Here is a 23,838-nt window from a genome sequence, read left to right on the forward strand (position 1 = left end):
CCTGTGCACTTTAACGTCAATTTGACCAATTCCCGGAAGCAACACACACTGTACAGTGTGACTCCTTCACAATAAAAGCGCAATCTATACATCGAATCGTACTGGAAGAAGCATTAATATCCTTTATTTTGTACTACTGTAATAACGCCACTTTGAAACAACTCCACTCCAAGTAAAAGTCCTGCATTCATTATTAACAACACAATTTAAAATCTGCACAACTTTTCCACCAGATAAAATAACAGTTATTATATTATTATTATATTACATTCAATATATAAAAGTAAAGTACTTTTTTTAAACCAGAGTCACACCGCAGTAGTGAAAATAAATATTTTATGGTACTTTAATTTTAGTGACCAGTGACTATGACTGCAGTGGTCCATATTATTTGGACAAAGAAAATAGAAATACTCAAGTAAAGTACGAGTATACATCGAATTTGTATGCTACTTGTATTAGGCCGACAGATAATAAGATAGCAACATGCAGTTCTGATAAATATTTAAAATGGTAAAACTGTTCCGTAGAAATGAGTTGGAACCCCCTTTCTTCCCTAAACATTTGGTTTCAAATCTTCAACCTGCAACACTGACGTTTTGGCCACTTGGTGGTAGCGCAACCAGCTGTAAACACATAACATTGTTGGAGTGAATCTGTTAGCAAACAAGTTGCCGATTCACAAATTCAGCAAAAAAAAGGATATTATTTGAAGTTGTGTTTTTGGCCACCTGCTGAACATACAGTAAGTCCAATATTCAATATAAAGCAACCTGTTACACTCGTCATTCAAAATATATTCCAGCATATTGGCACTCTGCAGCATTGCAGTACTGTATTACTGTTTACAATTTACAGAGAGTCTGACTTATAGAGATTGTATGTTGTTGTTATATACATATATATATATATTTTTATATATACTGTATATATATCTTCTTTCATGTACTTGTATGTACGTGTTTATGTATTTAGCTGTATTTCTATTTCTGTGTAAGTACAATGGGCCTCATTCACAAACAATGCACAAATGCGCGATTCAACAATGTTTGTTTACCTGAATTTGTTCTTAATCTGAGAACAAATTTAGTGCCGCCTCAGACAATGCATACGCACAAATAATGAAGGCCCAGCTTGCTGGCTTAAACACACACCTTTGAACTATATCCATCTTAAATCTAAATAATAACTACAAAACTCCTGGCATGTAAACTCATACCTGGTCAATAAAAGCTTATCCTGATTCTTAATTATTTTGGATCTCTGTACTTTATCATCCCACTCACAAGGAAATCATAATACTATAGTTTGAGAGAGATACAATGTATTAAATACCAAATAACAAAGCTTCACCAAAAATCAACAAACATGTTTATCATGCTATAATGGTTAAAAAGTTGGGCCTTGAAACTCAAACCTCCTGGACCAGAGTCTGAGGCCTTGGTACTAATGAAGGGTTGATTGTCACTATAAGGTCTTTCTGAGCTTTAATTGTACGGGAGTGCAGCCTTGTTCTGAAACCATGACTTCTGAGAACAACAACTAAACAGGTAACCACTTCAGCTTGCTCAATGTGTACCTGTTATTCAAAAGGTAATAAAAAGATATGCGTATTGTTTAATTTTAGAGCACTTTCTGTCAACAATTTTACTTTTTAATTGCTCTTTAATTATTATATGGGTCAAAAGCACTTTTTCATTTTACTGCCCTGATTAGAAAGCTAATTAAATGATTTGAAAATGAAGCTACTGTGCTATGAATAGATCAGTTCCTGTGCTCCATCTGTCCGGATGTGTTCACTGATCCAGTCACCACATTATGAGGACACAACTTCTGCAAAGAGCGCACCCATGAACACTGGAAAACGAATGACCAGTACAGATGTCCGATGTGTAAAATGATTTAAAACCTATTTTAACCATTTTTATTCAATGTCATGATTTGAGAGAAAATCTAGAAAAAGGCGGATTTCTTGTTGTTCATATTTGATACAATTTTATTTTAGTATTTTGTTTTTACGTGATGTAACAAGATGTATACTTTATACTTCTACAAAAGAAACAATCAAGGAAAGACAAACATCTGACTGTGTTATTTTTAGCTTGACCTGTAAGTTTTATAAATCTAATAAAAAAGATCTCCATAAAAAATCGGAGTTATTCAGTTTTCATGACTATGTATACAATCTGATTTGACTAAGGACAAAAACAATGTTTTTCTGGCTTCCCTGTTTGACATTGTCAGCCGGACGTAACTGTCCTGTGCTTCTCCCAGCCTGGGGAGAGAAGTTGAAAGTGCTGCATGGGTTATATCAGGAATGTCAGGGCCCTGAAGGGAGTCAGATAGCAGTAGAAGTACACCTGTACACCTGGAGGTGCCTTAAAGAGGCCCTTATTACCTTGCCTTGATGCCAATCTGAATGAATCACATGTGCGACGTAAATCAAGAACTTCTCTGCAACTGTTCAAAGAAGTTGCATCACCAGAGTCATGTGTAAAGTAACATGTTTGGGAGGTGAGTTATTTTATTTTGGGTTGACTTTACCAGTCTGTAGAAAGTTGTCTGTACTGTAAACAACAATTTCATTCGACGGTGAAACTATTATAGCGGTTGATAGCAGCAGTTAACATGCTCGCTGACAACTAAAGACATTTTCATTTGATTTAGTTCACTGCCTATCGGGAAAGTAGGTACTTTTCTGGCTCTGACAGAAAGAGGTTTTACATTCTTAATCCCATCCACAGAGCTCTGACTGGCCTCAGAAGGGTAATTCCACTTTAAGGTTTCGACGAGGTGACTAGACTGGCATGTGGTTATACCTGTTACAACATAACTCAAAGAGAAATTGAAAGTTTGTCAGAGCGACAGCAGATTTGAGATGAGACAAAGTAAACGGAGACCAACAAGTCCATTTCAACAGCACAGTAAAGAATCTGCCGAACTCTGGTGAGTACAAATTATATTTACATTTCAATCAGCAGCATTAACAAAATCTTCAGCTGTATATGTTGTTCTCTTTTCATACAAACACTTGAGCAGCCTTTGATCCTCAATTAAGGACTGAGCTCATCTATAAGCTTGTATAACGCTTGTTTGTTTGAGAAATGAATCACCTTCCTCAAAAATGTTTGTATTTGTTTCTATATATATTAATATAAATGTGTTCATATTTTTTCTCACTTTAATTTGTGCTCCCAGTGTGTGGATACAGCATGGCAGCAGTCAATTATCTGCTATCTGAAGATCAGTTCCTGTGCTCCATCTGTCTGGATGTGTTCACTGATCCAGTCAGCACATCATGTGGACACAACTTCTGCAAAAGTTGCATCACTGAAAACTGGAATATCAATACACGCCAATACAAGTGTCCAATGTGTAAAAAGGTTTTGATCTCAAGACCTGAGCTGCACGTCAACACCTTCATCTCTGAGATGGTTGCTCAGTTCAGACAGTCAGCTCAACAGAAAACCAGCAGCTCAGAGCAACAAGAGTCCAAACCAGGAGAAGTTCCCTGTGACGTCTGCACTGGAACCCAACTGAAGGCCCTGAAGTCCTGCCTGGTGTGTCTGGCCTCCTACTGTGAGACTCACCTGGAGCCTCATCTGACAATGTCAGGCCTGAAAAGACATCAGCTGATCGACCCTGTGGAGAACCTGGAAGACAGGATGTGTACGAAGCACGATAAACCTCTGGAGCTGTTCTGTAAGACCGACCAGACATTTGTCTGCACGCTTTGTCCTGTTCTAGATCATAAGACGCACGATGTTGTTCCTCTGAAAGAAGAATTTGAAGAAAGGAAGGTCAAGCTGGAGAAGACAGGGGTTACAATTCAGCAGATGATCCAGAAGAGACAACTAATGATTCCAAAGATCAAACAGTCAGTCAACTTCAGCAACAAAAACGCAGAGAGAGAGATAGCAGAAGGTGTTCGGGTCTTCACAATCCTGATGGAGTCTGCCGAGAGAGGCATGAACGAGCTCATTGAGACAATTGAAGAGAAGCAGAGAACGACAGAGAAACAGGCGGAAGACTTTATCAAAGAGCTGGAACAGGAAATCTTTGCGCTGACTGAGAGAAGTGCTGAGGTAGATCAGCTCTCACGTTCTGAAGACCACCTCCACCTCCTCCAAAGCATCCAGTCCTTGTACGATGTTCCACCCACCAAGGATTGGACAAAGGTCAGCATCCATCCATCAACACATGAGGGGACTGTGGTGAAAGCTGTCGCTCAGCTGGAGGAGACAATCGGTAAAGAGATGAAGACGCTGGTTAAAGCTGAGCTGAAGAGGGTCCAGAAGTTTGCAGTGGACTTGACTCTTGATCCTGATACAGCTCATCCTGAACTCATCTTGTCTGATGATGAAAAACAAGTGAAACATGGTGACGTGAAGAAGAATCTCCCAAACAACCCAGAGAGATTTTGCACTCGTCTTTGTGTCTTAGGAAAGCAGAGTTTCTCGTCAGGGAGATCTTACTATGAGATTCAGGTCAAAGGAAAGTCTGAGTGGGATTTAGGAGTGGCCAGAGAGTCGATCAACAGGAAGGGACTCATCATACTGAGCCCTGAGGATGGTTACTGGACCATATGGTTGAGGAATGGAAATGAGCACAGAGCTCTTGATGAAATTGATGTCCCTCTCTCTCTGAAGTCTCAGCCTCAGAAGGTGGGGGTGTTTGTGGATTATGAGGAGGGTCTGGTCTCCTTCTATGACGTAGATGCTGCAGCTCTTATCTACTCCTTCACTGGCTGCTCCTTCAATGGGAAACTCCTCCCATACTTCAATCCTGGACTGAACGATGATGATAAAAACTCCACCCCTATAATCATCTCTTGTGTCAATCACAAGTAAACGGATCACTTTATTGTCTCTAAAACGATTCTGGATTATACAAGGTAACAAACAAAGGTGTGGACTATTGTCACTGGACTCAAGTCATGAGTTTGATGATTTCATTTTCATTTGTGACGTGACTTTACTTGGAAATATGTTGATGAACTTCCCCTTCCCAACAAGAGGAAGATTCTTAGCCAAGAACACAAGAGAGAAGACATTCACGTCATTCACAGCATGATTTGTGATTATCATTTATGAATCTCTCACCTAAATGAAACCTAAAGGGAATACAGCTTACAGTTATATTCGTGTCAACAATGAGGAACATCTAAAACATCTAACTGTGGTTATGAACAGATGGATAATACTGTTCATATATGTATGTTCTGTATGGCTAATCATGAGTATTACTTCGTGTAAACCAGCTCCCGCTCTGTACTTCATGCTCCAATAGTAATGTTGAGTGTTTTCCTCATAGAGTTTCTATGATCAACCTGTTTGAACCTTGACACTGTTTTTTTTATTCTGTGCTAAATTGGTATCTACTGCTGTACTGTATATAACAATTATTATGACCACATATTATCATTGACAGTTTTACAATTTATCATTTACAGTATTTTAACACACTATTAAGAATTACTCAGTTGCTGTTTAGGAGTTGAAACACAAAATTTAGGATCGCCAACTGGAAAGTCGAGACTTGATACCTGCACCAAACTGACTTGATCCTATCGAGGTCAAAACTCCAGCGACATTTGTTGCATACAGAACCACTTTATTGTCTTGACCAACGCATTTCGGCTTGTTGCCTTCATCTGGGTCGTCCGATCCTAACTCTGGACAAAATCTACAGATTCATTGGTTGTATGCATTATATTTCTATTTTTATTTTAGCAGATTTTGAGTGATGTGCTTCATTCCTGATACATTGTGGTGAAGACATTCATGGTCCCCTGATGATGTATCCTGCTGACTTTAGTGATCATCTGACTTTTACCGAAGCGCCACCATGAGATTGAATTCTTAGTTATTGAGTGAAATATCTGTTGGATGGTTTCATGATAATGGTGAACACATTTATGGTCCCCAGAGGATGAATTATAACAACTTTGATCTACTGAAATGTCATCTTGCGCCATCATCCGGTCAACCTTTGAATTTGTCCAATGCTTTGGTTTATGACCAAATACCTTTGAGACTAAATCGAAATTCCCATAAGCCTCCGCTGGAAATTGTGTTTAGGGAAAAGCTAATGTTTGCTAACATGCTACATCAACAAGGGGAACAAGGTCAACTTCATATCCGACCAAAATATATGTAAATAAAATAGCATTATCACTGTCTGTTAGCATGCTGATGTTAGCATTTAGCAGAGATCATCATGTAGTACAGCCTCACAGAGCTGCTATATGACTGAAGACCCTTAATGTTGTTATGGGATGCATCTCAAAAGTTGACCGCTTCGACAGTTAACAGTTGACAGTTTCCAAATATTCATACACTAATCTCTCCAGTCCTATCAGATACACCAGTGTGTCCAATGTTGCAAAAACATGTTGTACGTCATCTTGGGAATCTTGTGGAATGACATACAATTTCTGATTTCTGCATCATCTATCATAGTGAGACGAACATGATTTCATCAGTGCTTATTCACATCAAGTCTCATCAATTGTACAAAGGGAAGAGTGTTTGGTCTGCACTGTTCTCAGTGAGGCATGTCTAAAACATCTAAAAACCTATTTTAACCATTTTTATTCAATGTCATGATTTGAGAGAAAATCTAGAAAAAGGCGGATTTCTTGTTGTTCATATTTGATACAATTTTATTTTAGTATTTTGTTTTTACGTGATGTAACAAGATGTATACTTTATACTTCTACAAAAGAAACAATCAAGGAAAGACAAACATCTGACTGTGTTATTTTTAGCTTGACCTGTAAGTTTTATAAATCGAATAAAAAAGATCTCCATAAAAAATCAGACTTATTCAGTTTTCATGACTATGTATACAATCTGATTTGACTAAGGACAAAAACAATGTTTTTCTGGCTTCCCTGTTTGACATTGTCAGCCGGACGTAACTGTCCTGTGCTTCTCCCAGCCTGGGGAGAGAAGTTGAAAGTGCTGCATGGGTTATATCAGGAATGTCAGGGCCCTGAAGGGAGTCAGATAGCAGTAGAAGTACACCTGTACACCTGGAGGTGCCTTAAAGAGGCCCTTATTACCTTGCCTTGATGCCAAGCTGAATGAATCACATGTGCGACGTAAATCAAGAACTTCTCTGCAACTGTTCAAAGAAGTTGCATCACCAGAGTCATGTGTAAAGTCCATTTGATTTAGTTCACTGCCTATCGGGAAAGTAGGTACTTTTCTGGCTCTGACAGAAAGAGGTTTTACATTCTTAATCCCATCCACAGAGCTCTGATTGGCCTCAGAAGGGTAATTCCACTTTAAGGTTTCGACGAGGTGACTAGACTGGCATGTGGTTATACCTGTTACAACGTCACATAACTCAAAGAGAAATTGAAAGTTTGTCAGAGCGACAGCAGATTTGAGATAAGACAAAGTAAACGGAGACCAACAAGTCCATTTCAACAGCACAGTAAAGAATCTGCCGAACTCTGGTGAGTACAAATTATATTTACATTTCAATCAGCAGCATTAACAAAATCTTCAGCTGTATATGTTGTTCTCTTTTCATACAAACACTTGAGCAGCCTTTGATCCTCAATTAAGGACTGAGCTCATCTAGAAGCTTGTATAACGCTTGTTTGTTTGAGAAATGAATCACCTTCCTCAAAAATGTTTGTATTTGTTTATATATATATTAATATAAATGTGTTCATATTTTTCTCACTTTAATTTGTGCTCCCAGTGTACAGCATGTTGACTGCAGCATGGCAGCAGTCAATTATCTGCTATCTGAAGATCAGTTCCTGTGCTCCATCTGTCTGGATGTGTTCACTGATCCAGTCAGCACATCATGTGGACACAACTTCTGCAAAAGTTGCATCACTGAAAACTGGAATATCAATACACGCCAATACATGTGTCCAATGTGTAAAAAGGTTTTCAAGAGAAGACCTGAGCTGCACGTCAACACTTTCATCTCTGAGATGGCTGCTCAGTTCAGACAGTCAGCTCAACAGAAAACCAGCAGCTCAGAGCAACAAGAGTCCAAACCAGGAGAAGTTCCCTGTGACGTCTGCACTGGAACCAAACTGAAGGCCCTGAAGTCCTGCCTGGTGTGTCTGGTCTCCTACTGTGAGACTCACCTGGAGCCTCATCTGACAATGTCAGGCCTGAAAAGACATCAGCTGATCGACCCTGTGGAGAACCTGGAAGACAGGATGTGTACGAAGCACGATAAACCTCTGGAGCTGTTCTGTAAGACCGACCAGACATTTGTCTGCACGCTCTGCATCTGTTCAGACCATAATACACATGAGTTTGTTCCTCTGAAAGACGAATATGAAGAACGGAAGGTCGATCTGGAGGCTGAGATTCAGCAGATGATCCAGGAGAGACAGTTAAAGATTAAGAAGATCAAACAGTTGGCCATCATCAGCAAGAAGAACGCAGACATAGAGAAAGCAGAAGGCCTTCGGGTTTTCACAACTCTGGTGGAGTCTGTTGAGAGAGGCCTCTATGAGCTCACTGAGACGATTGTAAAGAAGCAGATAACGACACAGAAACAGGCTGACAACTTTATCAAAGAGCTGGAACAGGAAATCTCTGAGCTGAAGAAGAAAAACATGGAGGTGAAGCAGCTCCCAGTCTCTGAAGACCACCTCCATCTCCTCCAAAGCTTCCCATCCGTGAAAGCAATTCATTCCACCAAGGACTGGACAAAAGTCGGAGTCTGTCCACGATCATATGATGGGACCGTAGCGAGAGCTGTGGCTCAGCTGAAAGAGACCTTCAGTGAAGTGATGGAGAGGCTGCTTGAAGCAGAGCTAAAATGGGTCCAGAAGTTTGCAGTGGATGTGACTCTTGATCCTGAAACAGCTCATCCTGTACTCATCCTGTCTGCTGATGAAAAACAAGTGAATCCTGGTAAAGCAAAGAAAAATCTCCCAGACAACCCAGAGAGATTTTCTCTCAATCCCTGTGTTTTAGGAAAGCAGAGCTTCTCTGCAGGCAGATTCTACTTTGAGGTTCAGGTTAAAGGAAAGACTGCATGGGATTTAGGAGTGACCAGAGAGTCGATCAACAGGAAGGAAGACATCCCACTGAGTCCTGAGGATGGCTACTGGGCTATATGGTTGAGGAAAAGAACCAAGTACAAAGCTTTGAATGACCCTCCAGTCTCTCTCTTTTTTAAATTGAAACCCAAGACAGTGGGGGTGTTTGTGGATTATGAGGAGGGTCTGGTCTCCTTCTATGACGTAGATGCTGCAGCTCTTATCTACTCCTTCACTGGCTGCTCCTTCAAAGAGAAACTCTACCCATACTTCAATCCGGGTCTGAATGATGATGATAAAAACTCTGCCCCACTGATCATCTCTCCTGTCATTCACACTGAGTAGACGAATCATTTCAGACTCCAGTCTGACTCAATTCAGGAATTTGATTACTTCAGATTCAATTTGACAAAATCAAAAAAAGATTTGTAAATAAACTCTGACTTTAACAATAGTTACTGAAAATTCCACTTGGATTCGAGCAAACTTGCAAGATTTTGATGGTCGCCAGAGGAGAAATTCTCATAATGAGTTTTTATTTTCATAACAGGATAATTCTACAGGCGTCAGAGTGTAAAATGACCTAAGAACAAGCTTATATCGTGTAACTGCTCTCGAGTTTGGGGTTTATGTTGGATACTGATGTGTCTCATATATCTATTATTATGTATGACCTGACTGCAAACTAGTGCAACATGTTGAGTCCAATATGATTAATTAGCTCTCCAACCCTGCTGGGCCCACTATTGTTAGGAATATTAAGCATGTTGTGGCGTCAAACCTAAAAAAGTATTTACTGTGTATGTGTAATTATTGTTCAGGGTAAAAATTGTTTTTTTTCTCGTGTAAAAACTATTTAGGGGGAATTCATGAAAAATCTTTTAGATTGCATCTTCTTTTTCTAATTTCTTAATCAACCAGCTAACCTAAACTTTTCAAATGGAGCAAGTATTTGTTTAAGTTTGATTATTGAATTTCACCATAAAACTTTTGTCTTAGATCGGTATTTGAAGCTTTGGATTATCAATTAGATTACAAAGGAGCCTTAATACTGTGCAGTTAAACTAAAGTGGATATCATAGAGGGATGGGGTGCTTTAGAATTTGTTGTTATATGTACTTAATTTTCTTTGATATCCATAAAGGTTGCTTCTTTGGGTTAGGTCATTGTTTATATATTATTTATATACAATGTGTAAGGAATAAGAAAAGCCCCAAAGCTGAGTTTGTATTTATTTTTTATCAAGATTTGTAACCATTTATATCTATAATAAAAAACATTGTACCATATTATTGAGTTTTCATGACTTTGGTTGAAATCTACTCTTCCACAGAACCGGACGCAGCACCCCCACGCAAAAGGCCAAACTCTAGTGTGCCTCCTGATGTGAGAAAGGATGGCATTGATCACTTCCCAACATGGGAAACCAGACAGAGATGCAAGCAATGCACAGCCAATCACTTCTCCCATGTCTACTGTGGGAAATGTAAAGTCCATCTTTGCCTAAACAAGGACAGTTTTTTTTGCCTCCCACAAGGCGAAATAAAAAGGTTGTAAAAAAGTTCCTGTTTGGGAAGAAATAAGAACCAAACCAACTGAAATGTTCCAAATGTTGCAAAAGCAATGAACATCATTTGTTATTGTTTATAAAATAAACATTGTTCTGATCAATAAATTGATAAATATTGGGAGTGATTGGAAGTGTTTAAGATGTGCCTCCCCCACCAGAAGAGGCGGGATCATTATCCTGCCTGACAGGAAAGTCTACCAGCAAGTGTTTACTTTCGCCTCAAATGAATCTGAAAGTTTGTCAGAGCGAAGTAGAGCTGAAGTCGAGATGAGTCTCTTTGTTTCTCTCTGAAGAAAACTTCAAGAGTACCTCAGGCCTTTCAACATTGCAGGGTCTCTGACAATCACTGGTGAGTACAACTGATAATATTTACTGTTAAAGTGGGAAAAAAAATCTGTGCCACACATATGAGCTCCCAATATATTTTGAATGTGTCCTTTCATTTCGTAAAGTATGGGAAACACCAAATAAGTATCTATTATTAGTTTTAAGCAATGGATTGGGAGCCCATCAATGTTGGCAACTTTCTTCACTTTTTAATGTTGTTATGTCTTCTGGCAAGCAGCTGAGAGAAACCTTGGGTGTGATCGTCCTTCCCCTTTTTCATCAACCAGCATTAACTCTAACGTTGCCTTCGACATATGAAGTAAATGGTTCAACTGATGTTGTTTTCTTAAGATCTTGTTACTGAAAAATATCATTTAATACGTCATTCAGATGCACCAGTGGCTGTGTTCCTGAACACTTCCCTAGATGCAGTTAAGTAAAAAGAAATAAAACAGTTTGCGGTGACAATATAGCTTTTTTCATCTTGTTGGAGTTGTTGTTTTCCGACGCCAGAACAACTACTGCACATCTCTCTTTGTCGCTGGAGTTGTAAACTGATTGTACTTAATCCAGTCAAACCTTTTATGCACAAGTGCCACCTGCTGTTGTGAATGAATAATAACATTTAAATGTCTAGGACTTGAATTCAGAAGAGCACCTCTTTTCATAAATGTTTTCAGGACAATATGGTGTGAATACACTGTACCAATATACAAGTCATTTTGATATTGTTGGTGTTTACTTTTTGCAACAGCATTAACTGTAGTAAACAACATTACAGCCTTTATAAAGACTTGAATCCCAAATGTTAAGCTTGGGACTTGCCTGTCTTCTGCTACATTTTAAAACAGGGACTTGGTTCCACCTCTTTTGGTAGTTAGCCTGGCTCAGTCTTCGTTTGTTTTTGAATAAATGTTTAATTTGTGCTCGCTGTTTTCCGTCCTTGTGGATGTTCATCTTTTCTTGCAAATTCAACTTATTTCTTTTTCCCCACTTTCACTTGTGTTCCCAGTGTGAAGACATGGCTGCTGCAGCCAGTTGTCTACTATCTGAAGATCAGTTCCTGTGCTCCATCTGTCTGGATGTCTTCACTGATCCAGTCACCACATCATGTGGACACAACTTCTGCAAAAAGTGCATCACTGAACACTGGAATGTTAGTGTCCCATGGAAGTGTCCCATGTGTAAAGAGATGTTTACCACAAAACCTGAACTTCTCATCAACACCTTCATCTCTGAGATGGTTGCTCGGTTCAGAGAGGAAGCTCAACAGAAAACCAGCAGCTCAGAGCAACAAGAGTCCAAACCAGGAGAAGTTCCCTGTGACGTCTGCACTGGAACCAAACTGAAGGCCCTGAAGTCCTGCCTGGTGTGTCTGGTCTCCTACTGTGAGACTCACCTGGAGCCTCATCTGACAATGTCAGGCCTGAAAAGACATCAGTTGATCGACCCTGTGGAGAACCTGGAAGACAGGATGTGTACGAAGCACGATAAACCTCTGGAGCTGTTCTGTAAGACCGACCAGATGTGTGTCTGCATGCTCTGCACTGTTTTCGACCACAAGACGCACGATGTTGTTCCTCTGAGAGACGAATATGACGAAAAGAAGGCCGAGGTGGAGAGGACAGGTGATGAAATTCAGCAGATGATCCAGGAGAGACAAGTAAGGATACAGAAGATCAAACGGTTACTCAACCTCAGCAAGGAAAACGCAGACACAGAGATCGCAGAAGGTGTTCAAATCTTCACAATCCTGATGGAGTCTGTCGAGAGAGGCATGAACGAGGTCATTGAGACAATTGAAGAGAAGCAGAGAACGACAGAGAAACAGGCGGAATACTTTATCAAAGAGCTGGAACAGGAAATCTCTGAGCTGAAGAAGAGAAGCATGGAGGTGGAGCAGCTCTCACTCTCTGAAGACCACCTCCATCTCCTCCAAAGCTTCCCATCCCTGAAAGTTGCTCCACCCACCAAAGACTGGACAGAAGTCAGCATCCATGCAGCGTCATGCAGAGGGACGGTGGTGAGAGCTGTGTCTCAGCTGGAGGAGACACTCAGTGCAAGGATTACCAAGTGTGTTACAGCTGAGCTGAAGTGGATCCAACAATACGCCAGAAATGTGACTCTTGATCCTGACACAGCTCATCCTGAACTCAGTCTTTCTGATGATGGGAAACAAGTGAATCATTGTGATGAAAAGAAGAATCTCCCAGAGAACCCAGAGAGATTTTCTAACTGTATGTGTGTCTTTGGAAAGCAGAGTATATCTTCAGAAAGACTTTACTATGAGGTTCAAGTTAAAGGGAAGACTAAATGGACTTTAGGAGTGGCCAGAGAGTCGATCAACAGGAAAGAGAACATCCAGCCGAGTCCTCAGGAGGGTTATTGGACGATATGTTTGAGAAATGAAAATGAGTACAAAGCTTTTGCTGGCCCTGATGTCTATCTCCGTCTGCAATGGAGGCCTCAGAAGGTGGGGGTGTTTGTGGATTATAACGAGGGTCTAGTTTCTTTCTATGACGTAGATGCTGCAGCTCTGATGTATTGCTTTACTGGCTGCTCCTTCACTGAGAAACTCCACCCGTACTTTGGTCCTTGTCCTAATGATGGTGGTAAAAACTCCACCCCTCTGATCATCTCTCCTATCAATGGCACTAAGTAGACAAATTATTTGATTATGCATGAAAACGATCAATGTTCAGTAAGAGAACATAATCATCTGTAATTCTCAGTGTATAATGTCTTTTTATCTGATTGATTTGCTCATTGCTTTTTGTTTTTCTCCAATGTGTTACTCACTGCTGCAAGACATACATTTCTCCATGCTGATTATAGCAAGAGATTTAGCAAGAGTGCCAAAAAATCATGGAATGAATTTCCACAGAAGCAATAATCCATTAAAGTTCTTGAGGTTGCAAATCTACACATACAGTACCTTCAATTGTCTGATCAGTGTGCATTTAAAATCCAATTTATTTTTCTTTATTGTACTATATCTTTTTTAGAAATAAATAAAAGCAAATGGAAAAATCTTGAGTTGTTTTTTATGCACTTGAATTAATTATGTCAAACTCATTACAAAGCCCAAAATGTATTTATGTAAAATCTCCACTTATAAATATGTCTATAGGCTTCGCTCATAATATTGAAATGATAGTGAGACACATCACCATCTCTGCAGCTCTATCAACCTTCTTGGCCTCTTTGAGCTCCTAGTTTGGGATTTGCTGCACATTACCTGTCTGTTTCAGTGTCAAAGATTTCATCAAATGTTATATGGCTGCTATCACTTGACAGCCCTATACTTCTACTCCACATTTCAGATGGAAATATTGTACTCTACACTCCTTTTATCTCCCAGCTTGAGTTACCAGTTACTTTGTAAATTGATTGGATTGATAATAACTGAAGATATTTTTTAATGCAAAAACCTTTCATTGTTTCCAGATTCTCAAATGTGAAGATTTGCTGCTTTTTCTTTTAATAATGGTAATAATTGTAATGTTTCAGTAATAATGTCGAGGTTTCGGCCTGTTGGTCGGACAAAACAAACATTGTGAAGCTGTCACTTTGGGCTCTGGGTAATTTTGATGTGATTTCAAACTATTTTCACAAACAAACTAACTTGATTTAAGGGGGAAACAATCTGCAGAGTGTGCCAGAATTACAATAATTATTAGTTGTAATTGTATGAAATAAATCCTGATAGAATCATGATTTTCACCGAATTGTAGGCGTCATCATTTTGAATGCAGGACTCGCATACATCGATGGTAAACGCCCATTGCCACAAGACTACACTACCCATGATTCATATCCTCTGGTATTTCCGGGTTCGGTATTGCTGACAGCCATATTTGATTCGATTATGCTGTTCTGGCTGCGACAACCAGTTTAGCCAGTTCTTAACGGGAAAAAACGGCGTCTTTTCTTCACTACACACGGCCAGCTTTAAGGTTAATCTACGACGACGTACCAGCTGTATTCACAGTAACATCAGTTTATAATCTGTAGTCCAACGATGAATCCCGAATAGTAAGTACAAATTTCGATTATGACAGGTCCGGTTGAGCTGTCAGCTTAGCCGGAGAAGCTAAGCTAACGTTAGCTTAGCCGGAGAAGCTAACGTTAGCACACCGTACAAAATGAACGTCAGCTGCTTTGTCTTTCAGTGCTAAGCTAACTGCTGTGTTACCGTGTACGCACTATCGAATGACAGCGTTGATATTTATCAACTCAACGTTTGTCAGCAACTGTCTGGTCAATATAACGCCGAATAAATCAACTAAGTATTCGTGTAGCACGTCAACAATGTTGTGTAAGCCCAGTTGTGGTAACTTTAGATGGAAGTAGCATTTAGTAGCTAGTAGGTCAGCTAACGGGAGTAGCTACGTATACCGGACACTGGAGGATTTTGTGTTTGACACTTAAGACACATAGTGACAGTTTGATAGTTCGGTAATCACGAAGCCAATCGATGAATCTCAACTCATCTGGTTTTAGGTTTATCGTTTAATTTCATTGTAAAGTGATTCACCCGAAAACAGGAAGTGGCTGAATTTGCTCCCCTGATGATGATGATGATGTGGAGTTAAGTTAGATGACGTCATACATATGGATTCATTGGATCAGTCGTTTACTGTTTACAAACAAAAGGTCCTGCATTTCAAAAACATCGTCTAAGTATTGGCATCAAAATGTACTCTGGAACCAAACTGAAGGCCCTGAAGTCCTGCCTGGTGTGTCGTCTAAGTACCGAAAGTAAAAGTACTCATTTTGCAGAGTGGCCCACTACACGTTCACATGATACTATTATCATCACTGCATTCATGTGTTCATCACTTTAACGTGCAGCTAAAGGTGCACACTATTCCAATCACTTTATATACTGCTGGGTAGTTTAACCTATAGTATATAACTTGCCTATGTGTTTATTTTTGTTAATGATCTAAATCTACAAAGCAACTTAAGTTGTTAAGTAAATGTAGTGCAGTGAAGAGGACAATGTTTACCTCTCAGATGTAGTGGATTGGAAATATAAAGCAGCATGAAAGGGAAATACTCCAGTAGAGTAAAAGTACACCAAAATCCTACTTAAGTACAGTACTTGAGTGACTATACTTCGTTCAGTTCCACCACTGCTAAAGTTCTGCAGCTTACGAATACTTATAATATGAATAAATCCAATGTTTGTTTCGATTATGGATTAGTTGTTTACTCTGAAAAAATTCAGGATTGGTTTGACCAACCAACAGTCCAAACCCCAAATATATGCAGTTCACCTTTTACAATTACGCTGAATCTGAGAAACCTAAACGATAAACCGTTAACACTATTGTTGATGATTTATCTTCTGTCAATTTACAAATGAATTATAATTGTTTAATGTGGCTATGACACCTTAATCATAGTACTAAAAGACATAACAGTGTGTGTATATATATATATATATATATATATATATATATATATATATATATATATATATATATATATATATATATATAAATAAATAAATAATTCACATAGCTGAGCATGAACACATTTTCTACACATTTTTTAACATTTAACAAAATAATACAAACTACTCAAGAACATCAATCCAATAATTAACTGTACAAATATCAGATGAGAAAACAATATGTGTCAGAATCTGACCAAACATTCAATGACGAAGTTAATAAGTTAATTGACTGATGAAGCACAAAGGCATTTAGTCTAACAAGCCTACTATTGTGTGATTTTGTACCTGGCAGGTGTTTTGACTGTTATTCATAATTACTTTTGTAATGTTCATTTTCCTCCTCTGTCACAGTGACTATTTATTCAAGCTGCTCCTGATCGGTGATTCTGGTGTCGGAAAGTCTTGTCTCCTTCTCCGGTTTGCAGTAAGTCGTCCACTGTTACACAACAGGCTTTTACGTCTGTCCTTGTCAGCGCTGTGATGGCTGACGTTTGTGTTTTATCCTAGGATGACACGTACACAGAGAGCTACATTAGTACCATCGGTGTGGACTTCAAGATCAGGACCATCGAGCTGGACGGAAAGACCATAAAACTTCAGATTGTAAGGAGGAACGTCGCGTAATGGAGCAGTAAATAGATAAGTCGGTGATAAACTTTGGAGAATGTTTGGACTGACGAGCTCCGCTTTGCTTTCTCAGTGGGACACGGCCGGCCAGGAACGGTTCCGCACCATCACGTCCAGTTACTACAGAGGAGCTCACGGCATTATAGTGGTTTACGACGTGACGGATCAGGTCAGTGCTTCTCCAGGACGAATAGCGTTTGCTTTAATGTGTCCTTGAAAAAAAACACTACAACGCCCAGTCATCATCCAGTCCCAGAGGAATTCTAATGAGTATTTAATAAGATAACACTTTATGGACAATTACGTGTCGAAGCGGCACACGAAGCAAACCAGATAAAGAGACAAAGGAAATAAAAACATAAGAACTACTCGTAGATATATAATGTATAAATTATATATTTATATATTATATATTTATAAATGTATAAATGTATAAAGCTATACACAGTTACTTAAATTTGATCGTTAATCGTGTAAAAGTAAACTTTTTTTCTCTTGTGGACAAACGTTGGAATGAAGACATTGAGTCTAAATGACCGTAAAACATATCTTTGCCTTTTCTGCACTGACATTTCTTTTCTCAGTGTCAGCTGGCGTCGTGTGGATCAAGTTCTTATTTTTCTACCTTCCGCAGGAGTCCTTCAATAATGTCAAACAGTGGCTACAGGAGATCGACCGCTACGCCAGCGAGAACGTCAACAAGCTGCTAGTAGGCAACAAGTGTGACCTCACAACGAAGAAGGTTGTCGATTACACCACAGCTAAGGTGAGCGGACGGCGTGTGAACTCACGTCTGTGAGGACCTTTTATTTAAAAAATGGGTTAAACTGTCGGTGTAACAGTTTCTAATGAGATAATAATTTGCTGACTGTCAGCCGTCTGTTCTGTCCTGCCACTGTGGTCTCACGCTCATAGCCTTGGAATTCTGATGAGTAGAGGTTTTTTTTTGGAAAACATCAGCTTGTAAGTGACTGAGCGTCCAACTGCTGGTCAGACAGCTGGGTGGTCTGTTTAGAAGTTGATGGCCGAGCCACCTCGTATGATAGGAGCCATATTTAGGTTCTACATTTATATTTATACAAGCGTTGACTTGCTCATTGCAAAGTCATTTCGGTGCGTGTGTACTGATCCCACCCACTCCAAGCTGAGGTTAAAGGTGAACCATTTCAACTAACATTTCCTAATAAGACATTTAAACATACACCAGGTCCTAAGCAAATCTTAAAGGCTCCGTCTGCCTGCTCCTCTTATAGGACTGATTTATAACTTTATAAATAAACAAAATACCTGTGGAAATATATAAAGTTATCGAGATATGAAATGACCTGTATTGCGATCGTATATCTGTGGCCATATCGTCCAGCCCTGTGTTGGTTACAATATATTTCAAGAGTGACGAATAGTTTATATGCTCAGTGTGTTCAAAACATGGCTGCACACACCGCTTGGTCAGTGCTTTATTATCAGACTGGTGCAGGTCCAGTGTGTGTGACAATGATGCTCCAGACATCCTGAAAACTATTCCTTTAACTCGAGGTCCACTTTGAATCCGTTGCTGGAGCTTTCAACTGTATCTCACACAGCCGTGTTTGCCTCCCATGACGGCTAAAGAAGACTGAGATTCGGTTGAAAGCTCTGGGGAAAAGAAAGCAAGTGGACCTTTTTTTTTTAAGTGGACAAGATTGTCTTGGGTCAGAATATTACCTGCCATTAAGCGTCTTTAACTTTAGTGTGACGTATTTATTCCTCAGCGAAATTTAATATTTCAGCGAGAGGGATTTCAATCAAATCCTTCACATCTTATTGGACGGCTACAAAGTGGGCGGGCTTAGAATGTGACGATACGGAGCTACAGAGGACGTTGCAGATGAATACGGAGCTTTCAGTCTTGTCACATGACCTTCCTCAGCTGGTAGTTTGTTGTCATTGAATTAAATTTACTTAAATCCTCCTTTATTCGCTCACCAGGAATTTGCCGACAACTTGGGCATCCCCTTCTTGGAGACGAGCGCCAAGAGCGCCACCAACGTAGAGCAAGCCTTCATGACCATGGCGGCCGAGATCAAGAAGAGGATGGGCCCCGGGGCCACGGCCGGATCCTCGGAGAAGTCCAACGTGAAGATCCAGAGCAAGCCAGTCAACACCTCGTCCGGAGGCTGTTGCTGAGACCCTGAAAACAGCCATGCCCCCCCGAGCCCACGACCAGTCTCAATGTTACCATGCTCCACAGGGAAAGGGAGGGAGAGAGAGAGAGAGAGGGAGGGAGGGAAAGACGGAAGAGGAAGACTTTGAGTGGACCGGTTTGTAAGTGTGTGCGCAGTTACACCAGATTCCCATCCCACCCTTCAGAGTCAGCAATAGGACGGTAAGCCCATCCTCACCCACCGAACACACTGGGCGGTTCATTTTTTTTTTCTGTTCTTACTTTACCAAAACACACTCGTACTGGAAAAAAAACTAAATGTATACAATTTTAACAGTGTGTGAAGTTAACCAATGAAAGAAAACACACGTATTCAGCTTTTCTTCTTCTTTTTGTTTTGTTTTTGTTTGTCCCTGCTCTTCCTTTTGAGTTTGCTAAATGAGTCACTTTTCTAAAAAAAAACAGAGGAACCCCCCCACACCCCACACACAGTTGTCTTTTATTTGGCTGTAGATAGCAGCGCGACTTTGGCCCTGAATCTCCTCACATGTACGAATCGGTAAACTCTTCAAATGAAGCACATGCTTAAAACCAGCATCACGCACGTTCAGATCAGATCACATGCTCCCCTCGGGTGCATGTGAGCGAGGTGTCCTGCTCGACAGGAAACCGGTTACGTCGCCTGCTCCCAACTTCACAGTGTCGCCCCTTTAAAAAAAAAATTAAAAAAAACGTGGTGCCAGTGCCTTTGTGGCAGGAGATTCACATGACATTTATGCCTTCGGTGCTCTTGTGTTGTCGGCGTGTTCCCCTCGTATGCCCACAGTCGTGAGTTCTTGCTTAAAGAATCCACATTGTATGATAGCAGTCAACATTCCTGTGTGTATATATCTATATTCGGCTCTGTGTGCTCTGCTGGGTCTTCACGACACAATAAGCATGTGCTGCATTGGGAGACGTGACGTTCAGCCGCGTGTTTTCTCTGCTAATGTTCCTCAACCGACAGCACAACCGCAACAGGAGAAACGAAAAACCACCATCCCAGCGCGAGAGTAATCTATAAACTGTATATATTTATACATAAATGTAAGAAGTGATTTGCAAATTGTGTAGAGAAGCAAGCGAATGACATGATTCATAGATGGAATTAGTAATCTCGGCACGTGATTTGTGGCTGCGGACATGACATTTTTGTGGCACGGTGTCTACTATTAAACAATGAAGGAGATCTTTGGTAACTGCTGGTCCTCATGGCGTTGTTATTTTTTTGTCCTTCTCACTTTCTTCACACTTGTTGTCCGGTAAGCTGAGAGGAATGATGATCTTTGGCCTAGAGTTCTGCAGCGTGACAGTTTTTCTCCAACGAAAATATGCAACGATTCATTTAGGCTCTCAAAGTTAAACTTCACCCTGAAGTTAGAAAGTCACATTTCAGTTTTAAAGTTTCTATTATTTGTTAAATCAGTCAGAAGAACTGACAGAACATTTTCTCTGCTCGTTAAAACGACGAGAAAAAAGTTGAGGAAATTAGAATCCATACTACATAATTAACGCGTACGAACAAATGCAAAGGTGCAAACATGTCCACCCACACAAAGGGACAGTCCGCACAATGAAAAATCAGCAAACATAATCCAATGTGAAAGGAGCTCCACGTCCTCTCAGCCAAGTCTGTTCTATTTAATTAGCACAACATCATAATTGGTCCCACATTGGTTTAGTCTAATCGTACGTGTATGTTTTTCAAGATAATAGTATTTCATAAAGCGTTAAAGGCCGGTTTATTAACTGATTTTAAAAAATGATGCCACAAAATACAAATAATTTTCTCATCTGTCTTGAAAAAGGTTTTATTTAGCTGGATAACTTTGGTAGAGCAATAAGCCCGTTAGTGTGACAAGTAAAAGTCTAACATCTTTTATTCATACTCGTGAGCGAATACAAGTTATTTTAACATTTTGTTGTGGTGTAAACTAATAACCTAATAGAGAAGTACTGGCTCTGATACCATCTAGTACAACAGCGTACTCCATAATAATATTATACTTATATTTGTTGTATTATAGAAATACAACAAATATAATGTAATAAAACGGTATAATATAGCATGGAATGTAAGATAAAATATAGAAATAAAAGTATTTAATTACATAAAGCAGTATAATCTATAACACAATGAATGTTTACAGCATACAGTGGGTCTTGTATGAAAATAGACTTGGAAAGTCCTTTAGGGCTTTGAATGCACCTTCAGGTTCCTGCTCTTACTTCATGACGTCATGTACTTAAACACACAACACGAAACTCTTCTGGTGCAGTTACCGCGCGACACCAGCTGAGGGCAGCGTCTGCATACAAAGCGATGATTCATGCAGGCGGGTGGAGTGTGTCCAGTCGTTGGTGTTGCCTCGCGAGCTCAGGAGCTGTGGATGCTCATCCGACTGCAGAAGAAGAAGGTGTGATATGGTTGAAAGCTCTGGGAAAAGCAGAGGCGAAGAGAAGAATTCATAAAAAGTGGTGATACTGCAGTGTAGAAATACTCTTACAAGTAAAAGTGCATTCAAGGTACAAAAGTATTAGCAACAAAATGTACTTAAAGTTTCTTTATGCGATATTCAGATTAATATAGCATCAACTGACTATGAGCTATGGGAATGAAGTCGCTCTCCTTTGTGTGTGTGTGTGTGTGTGTGTGTTGTAATTTGAGCCCCTCTGTTCTTTGTACACCTTTTGCACAACAAATACTTTTACTTTGGATACTTAAATACTTAGTTTTTGATTGCAGGACTTTTACTTGTAGTGGAGTATTTTCACAGTGTGGTATTAGTACTTTTACAGAAGTAAAGGGTCTGAATACTTCTTCCACCGCTTGTGTTCATAAAGAGTGTTTTCTGTGTGAAGCCGTCCTCCCTCATTAACCAGCACACTCTGATTATATTCAGCTTTAAAAAAGAAAAAGGGAGCATGAGCCCCCCAACCCCCTTCTCTTGTGGGGCTGAACCCCCAGTTTGCTTTCAGCTGCAAAACAAAACACACAGTGAGAGAGAGAGAGAGGCAGAGAGAGAGAGAGAGAGAGAGGCAGAGAGAGAGAGAGCGAGAGAGAGATGTTTTGGTGTGGAGGAATGGGAGGGAGCAGTGGTGGAATGGGGGGAGGAGGATGGTTTGAGTAGCTGGGTCTGTTTGCCGGCTGAGGTTGTAGCTGGTTGCTGGGTGATGATGGGGGGTGAAGTGGGGGGGGGGGGGTTGTGACAGCTGCAGACGCCGAAGTCTTTCACCCCACTGCTGCTGAGGGAGGGATGGGCGGGGGGGGGAGGGAGGTTATTATGAGTCCATGTGTGAAGTTCAGTCTCAGTCAGTCGGCTGCTCACCAGCTGATCCGTCCGATGGCTCGCTGTAAAGAACCAGCCCTGCAGTGTCACACAGCTGTCAGTACACACACACGCACACACACACACTCACACACACACACTCACACTCACACACACTCACACCTCATTAACAGCAGCAGCACACTACGAACAAACTAGTTGAAAGTACAAAGTTGAGGTACTTGTACTTGAGTCTTTACATTTGTACTTTTGCTTCACATTGATCTGACAGCTTTAGTTACGTTACAAACGAAGATTTTCTTGCAGACAAAACATACGAGTCGTTAATCGAGTCTGATGTTTTGTTGTAAATGAATGTACCCGACAGTTTGTACAAGTACATGAATCACTTATTCGATTGTAGAGCTGTCCTCGAACAAAGACACTCCGAGGCGACTAACGCTGACACCATTTTGACGACTAATTGAGTTTAAGGCTGGGACGGCCTCAGTCGACTGTCGGGAAATGAATTTAGCAACTTTCGCAATAATCGTTTAATTCATTTGTAAGCTGTAGTTTGTGCTGACTAGAATACTTTGGTTGTGAAACGGTCTCCTGTATTGTGTAGTTGTGACAATTAAAGACAGTTTACTGGGTCCTCATACATCCTCCAAGGCATTCACTCAGCCCATAAACATGTGACGGCTCTTCCTCTAGCCTGCTCTGTGTGTGTGTGTGTGTGTGTGTGTGTGTGTGTGTGTGTGTGTGTGTGTGTGTGTGTGTGTGTGTGTGTGTGTGTGTGTGTGTGTGTGTGTGTGTGTGTGTGTGTGTGTGTGTGTGTGTGTGTGTGTGTGTGTGTGTGGTTTCTCTCCTGCTGCCTTCACTGTACAGAGAGATCGGTGTCTCTTTGTGTTTTGCGTTGTTAGAGGAGTCTGACCTGATTTGAAGGTTCCTCTGAAGTTAGAAGGAGCAATGTGGGTATTTTCCTTGCTTGGTCTGATCTTCAGCAGACACATTTTTTTCAGTGGTTTCAAGTTGTTTTGCCCAAAAGTTTTGTCTTTTACAGCAGATTGAAAACCTGTTTGCAGCTCATTTAGAAGCAATGCAGTAACTCTGTTTAACACTGATGCCTCTATATGACAAACACAAGTAAACAAGACCATCTCTTTCGAAATAGTTATTCTTATTGCTCGTCACTGCACAAAATCGGACACGCTGCTGGAGACCCAGGCCTCATTGCTGGACCTAATTCCATACACACCTTGAAAAGGGAGGAGTGAGCGGAGGAGTATTTAGTTGGTTGCAATCTGCGACCTCACCACTAGATGTCAGTAAACGCCACACACTGGTCCTTTAAGTAAACCTCCTGCTTCT

At 40.3% G+C, this 23,838-nt stretch overlaps 4 protein-coding genes across 4 annotated transcripts; all 4 read left to right on the forward strand.

Annotated features, from left to right (window-relative positions):
• Window positions 1-2,899: 2,899 nt before the first annotated feature.
• On the forward strand, window positions 2,900-9,370 carry LOC306784407 (E3 ubiquitin-protein ligase TRIM21-like; the record flags this gene model as incomplete). The annotated part of the gene is made up of 3 exons (XM_079278384.1): window positions 2,900-2,946; window positions 3,199-4,712; window positions 9,230-9,370. Exons 2-3 carry the CDS (start codon window positions 3,213-3,215, stop codon window positions 9,368-9,370), a joined length of 1,641 nt encoding a protein of 546 aa, XP_079134510.1. The 5' UTR covers window positions 2,900-2,946; window positions 3,199-3,212.
• Window positions 7,739-8,891, forward strand: LOC306784526 (E3 ubiquitin/ISG15 ligase TRIM25-like; the record flags this gene model as incomplete). Its single annotated transcript, XM_079278561.1, has 2 exons — window positions 7,739-8,509; window positions 8,850-8,891. 2 exons carry the CDS (start codon window positions 7,739-7,741, stop codon window positions 8,889-8,891), a joined length of 813 nt encoding a protein of 270 aa, XP_079134687.1.
• A 1,456-nt stretch (window positions 9,371-10,826) lies between the features above and the next one.
• Window positions 10,827-13,584, forward strand: LOC306785075 (E3 ubiquitin-protein ligase TRIM21-like; the record flags this gene model as incomplete). The annotated part of the gene is made up of 2 exons (XM_079279299.1): window positions 10,827-10,944; window positions 11,935-13,584. The coding sequence occupies exon 2, from the start codon at window positions 11,944-11,946 to the stop codon at window positions 13,582-13,584; it is 1,641 nt and encodes a 546-aa protein (XP_079135425.1). The 5' UTR covers window positions 10,827-10,944; window positions 11,935-11,943.
• A 1,208-nt stretch (window positions 13,585-14,792) lies between these two features.
• Window positions 14,793-20,394, forward strand: LOC306784013 (ras-related protein ORAB-1). The gene is made up of 6 exons (XM_079277821.1): window positions 14,793-14,957; window positions 16,738-16,810; window positions 16,894-16,989; window positions 17,087-17,182; window positions 17,648-17,779; window positions 18,982-20,394. The coding sequence occupies exons 1-6, from the start codon at window positions 14,944-14,946 to the stop codon at window positions 19,177-19,179; spliced, it is 609 nt and encodes a 202-aa protein (XP_079133947.1). The 5' UTR covers window positions 14,793-14,943; the 3' UTR covers window positions 19,180-20,394.
• The last annotated feature ends 3,444 nt before the right edge of the window (window positions 20,395-23,838 follow it).

This window comes from Melanostigma gelatinosum (genome assembly GCF_949748355.1).
Source record: "Melanostigma gelatinosum genome assembly, chromosome: 11".
NCBI lineage: Eukaryota > Metazoa > Chordata > Actinopteri > Perciformes > Zoarcidae > Melanostigma > Melanostigma gelatinosum.

Excerpts from the sequence above, each read along its gene's own strand:
- LOC306784013 (XM_079277821.1), top strand. Across the intron at positions 16,811-16,893 it reads GTCTCCTTCTCCGGTTTGCA|GATGACACGTACACAGAGAG; the intron begins GTAAGTCGTCCA and ends GTTTTATCCTAG. Across the intron at positions 17,183-17,647 it reads TTTACGACGTGACGGATCAG|GAGTCCTTCAATAATGTCAA; the intron begins GTCAGTGCTTCT and ends TACCTTCCGCAG.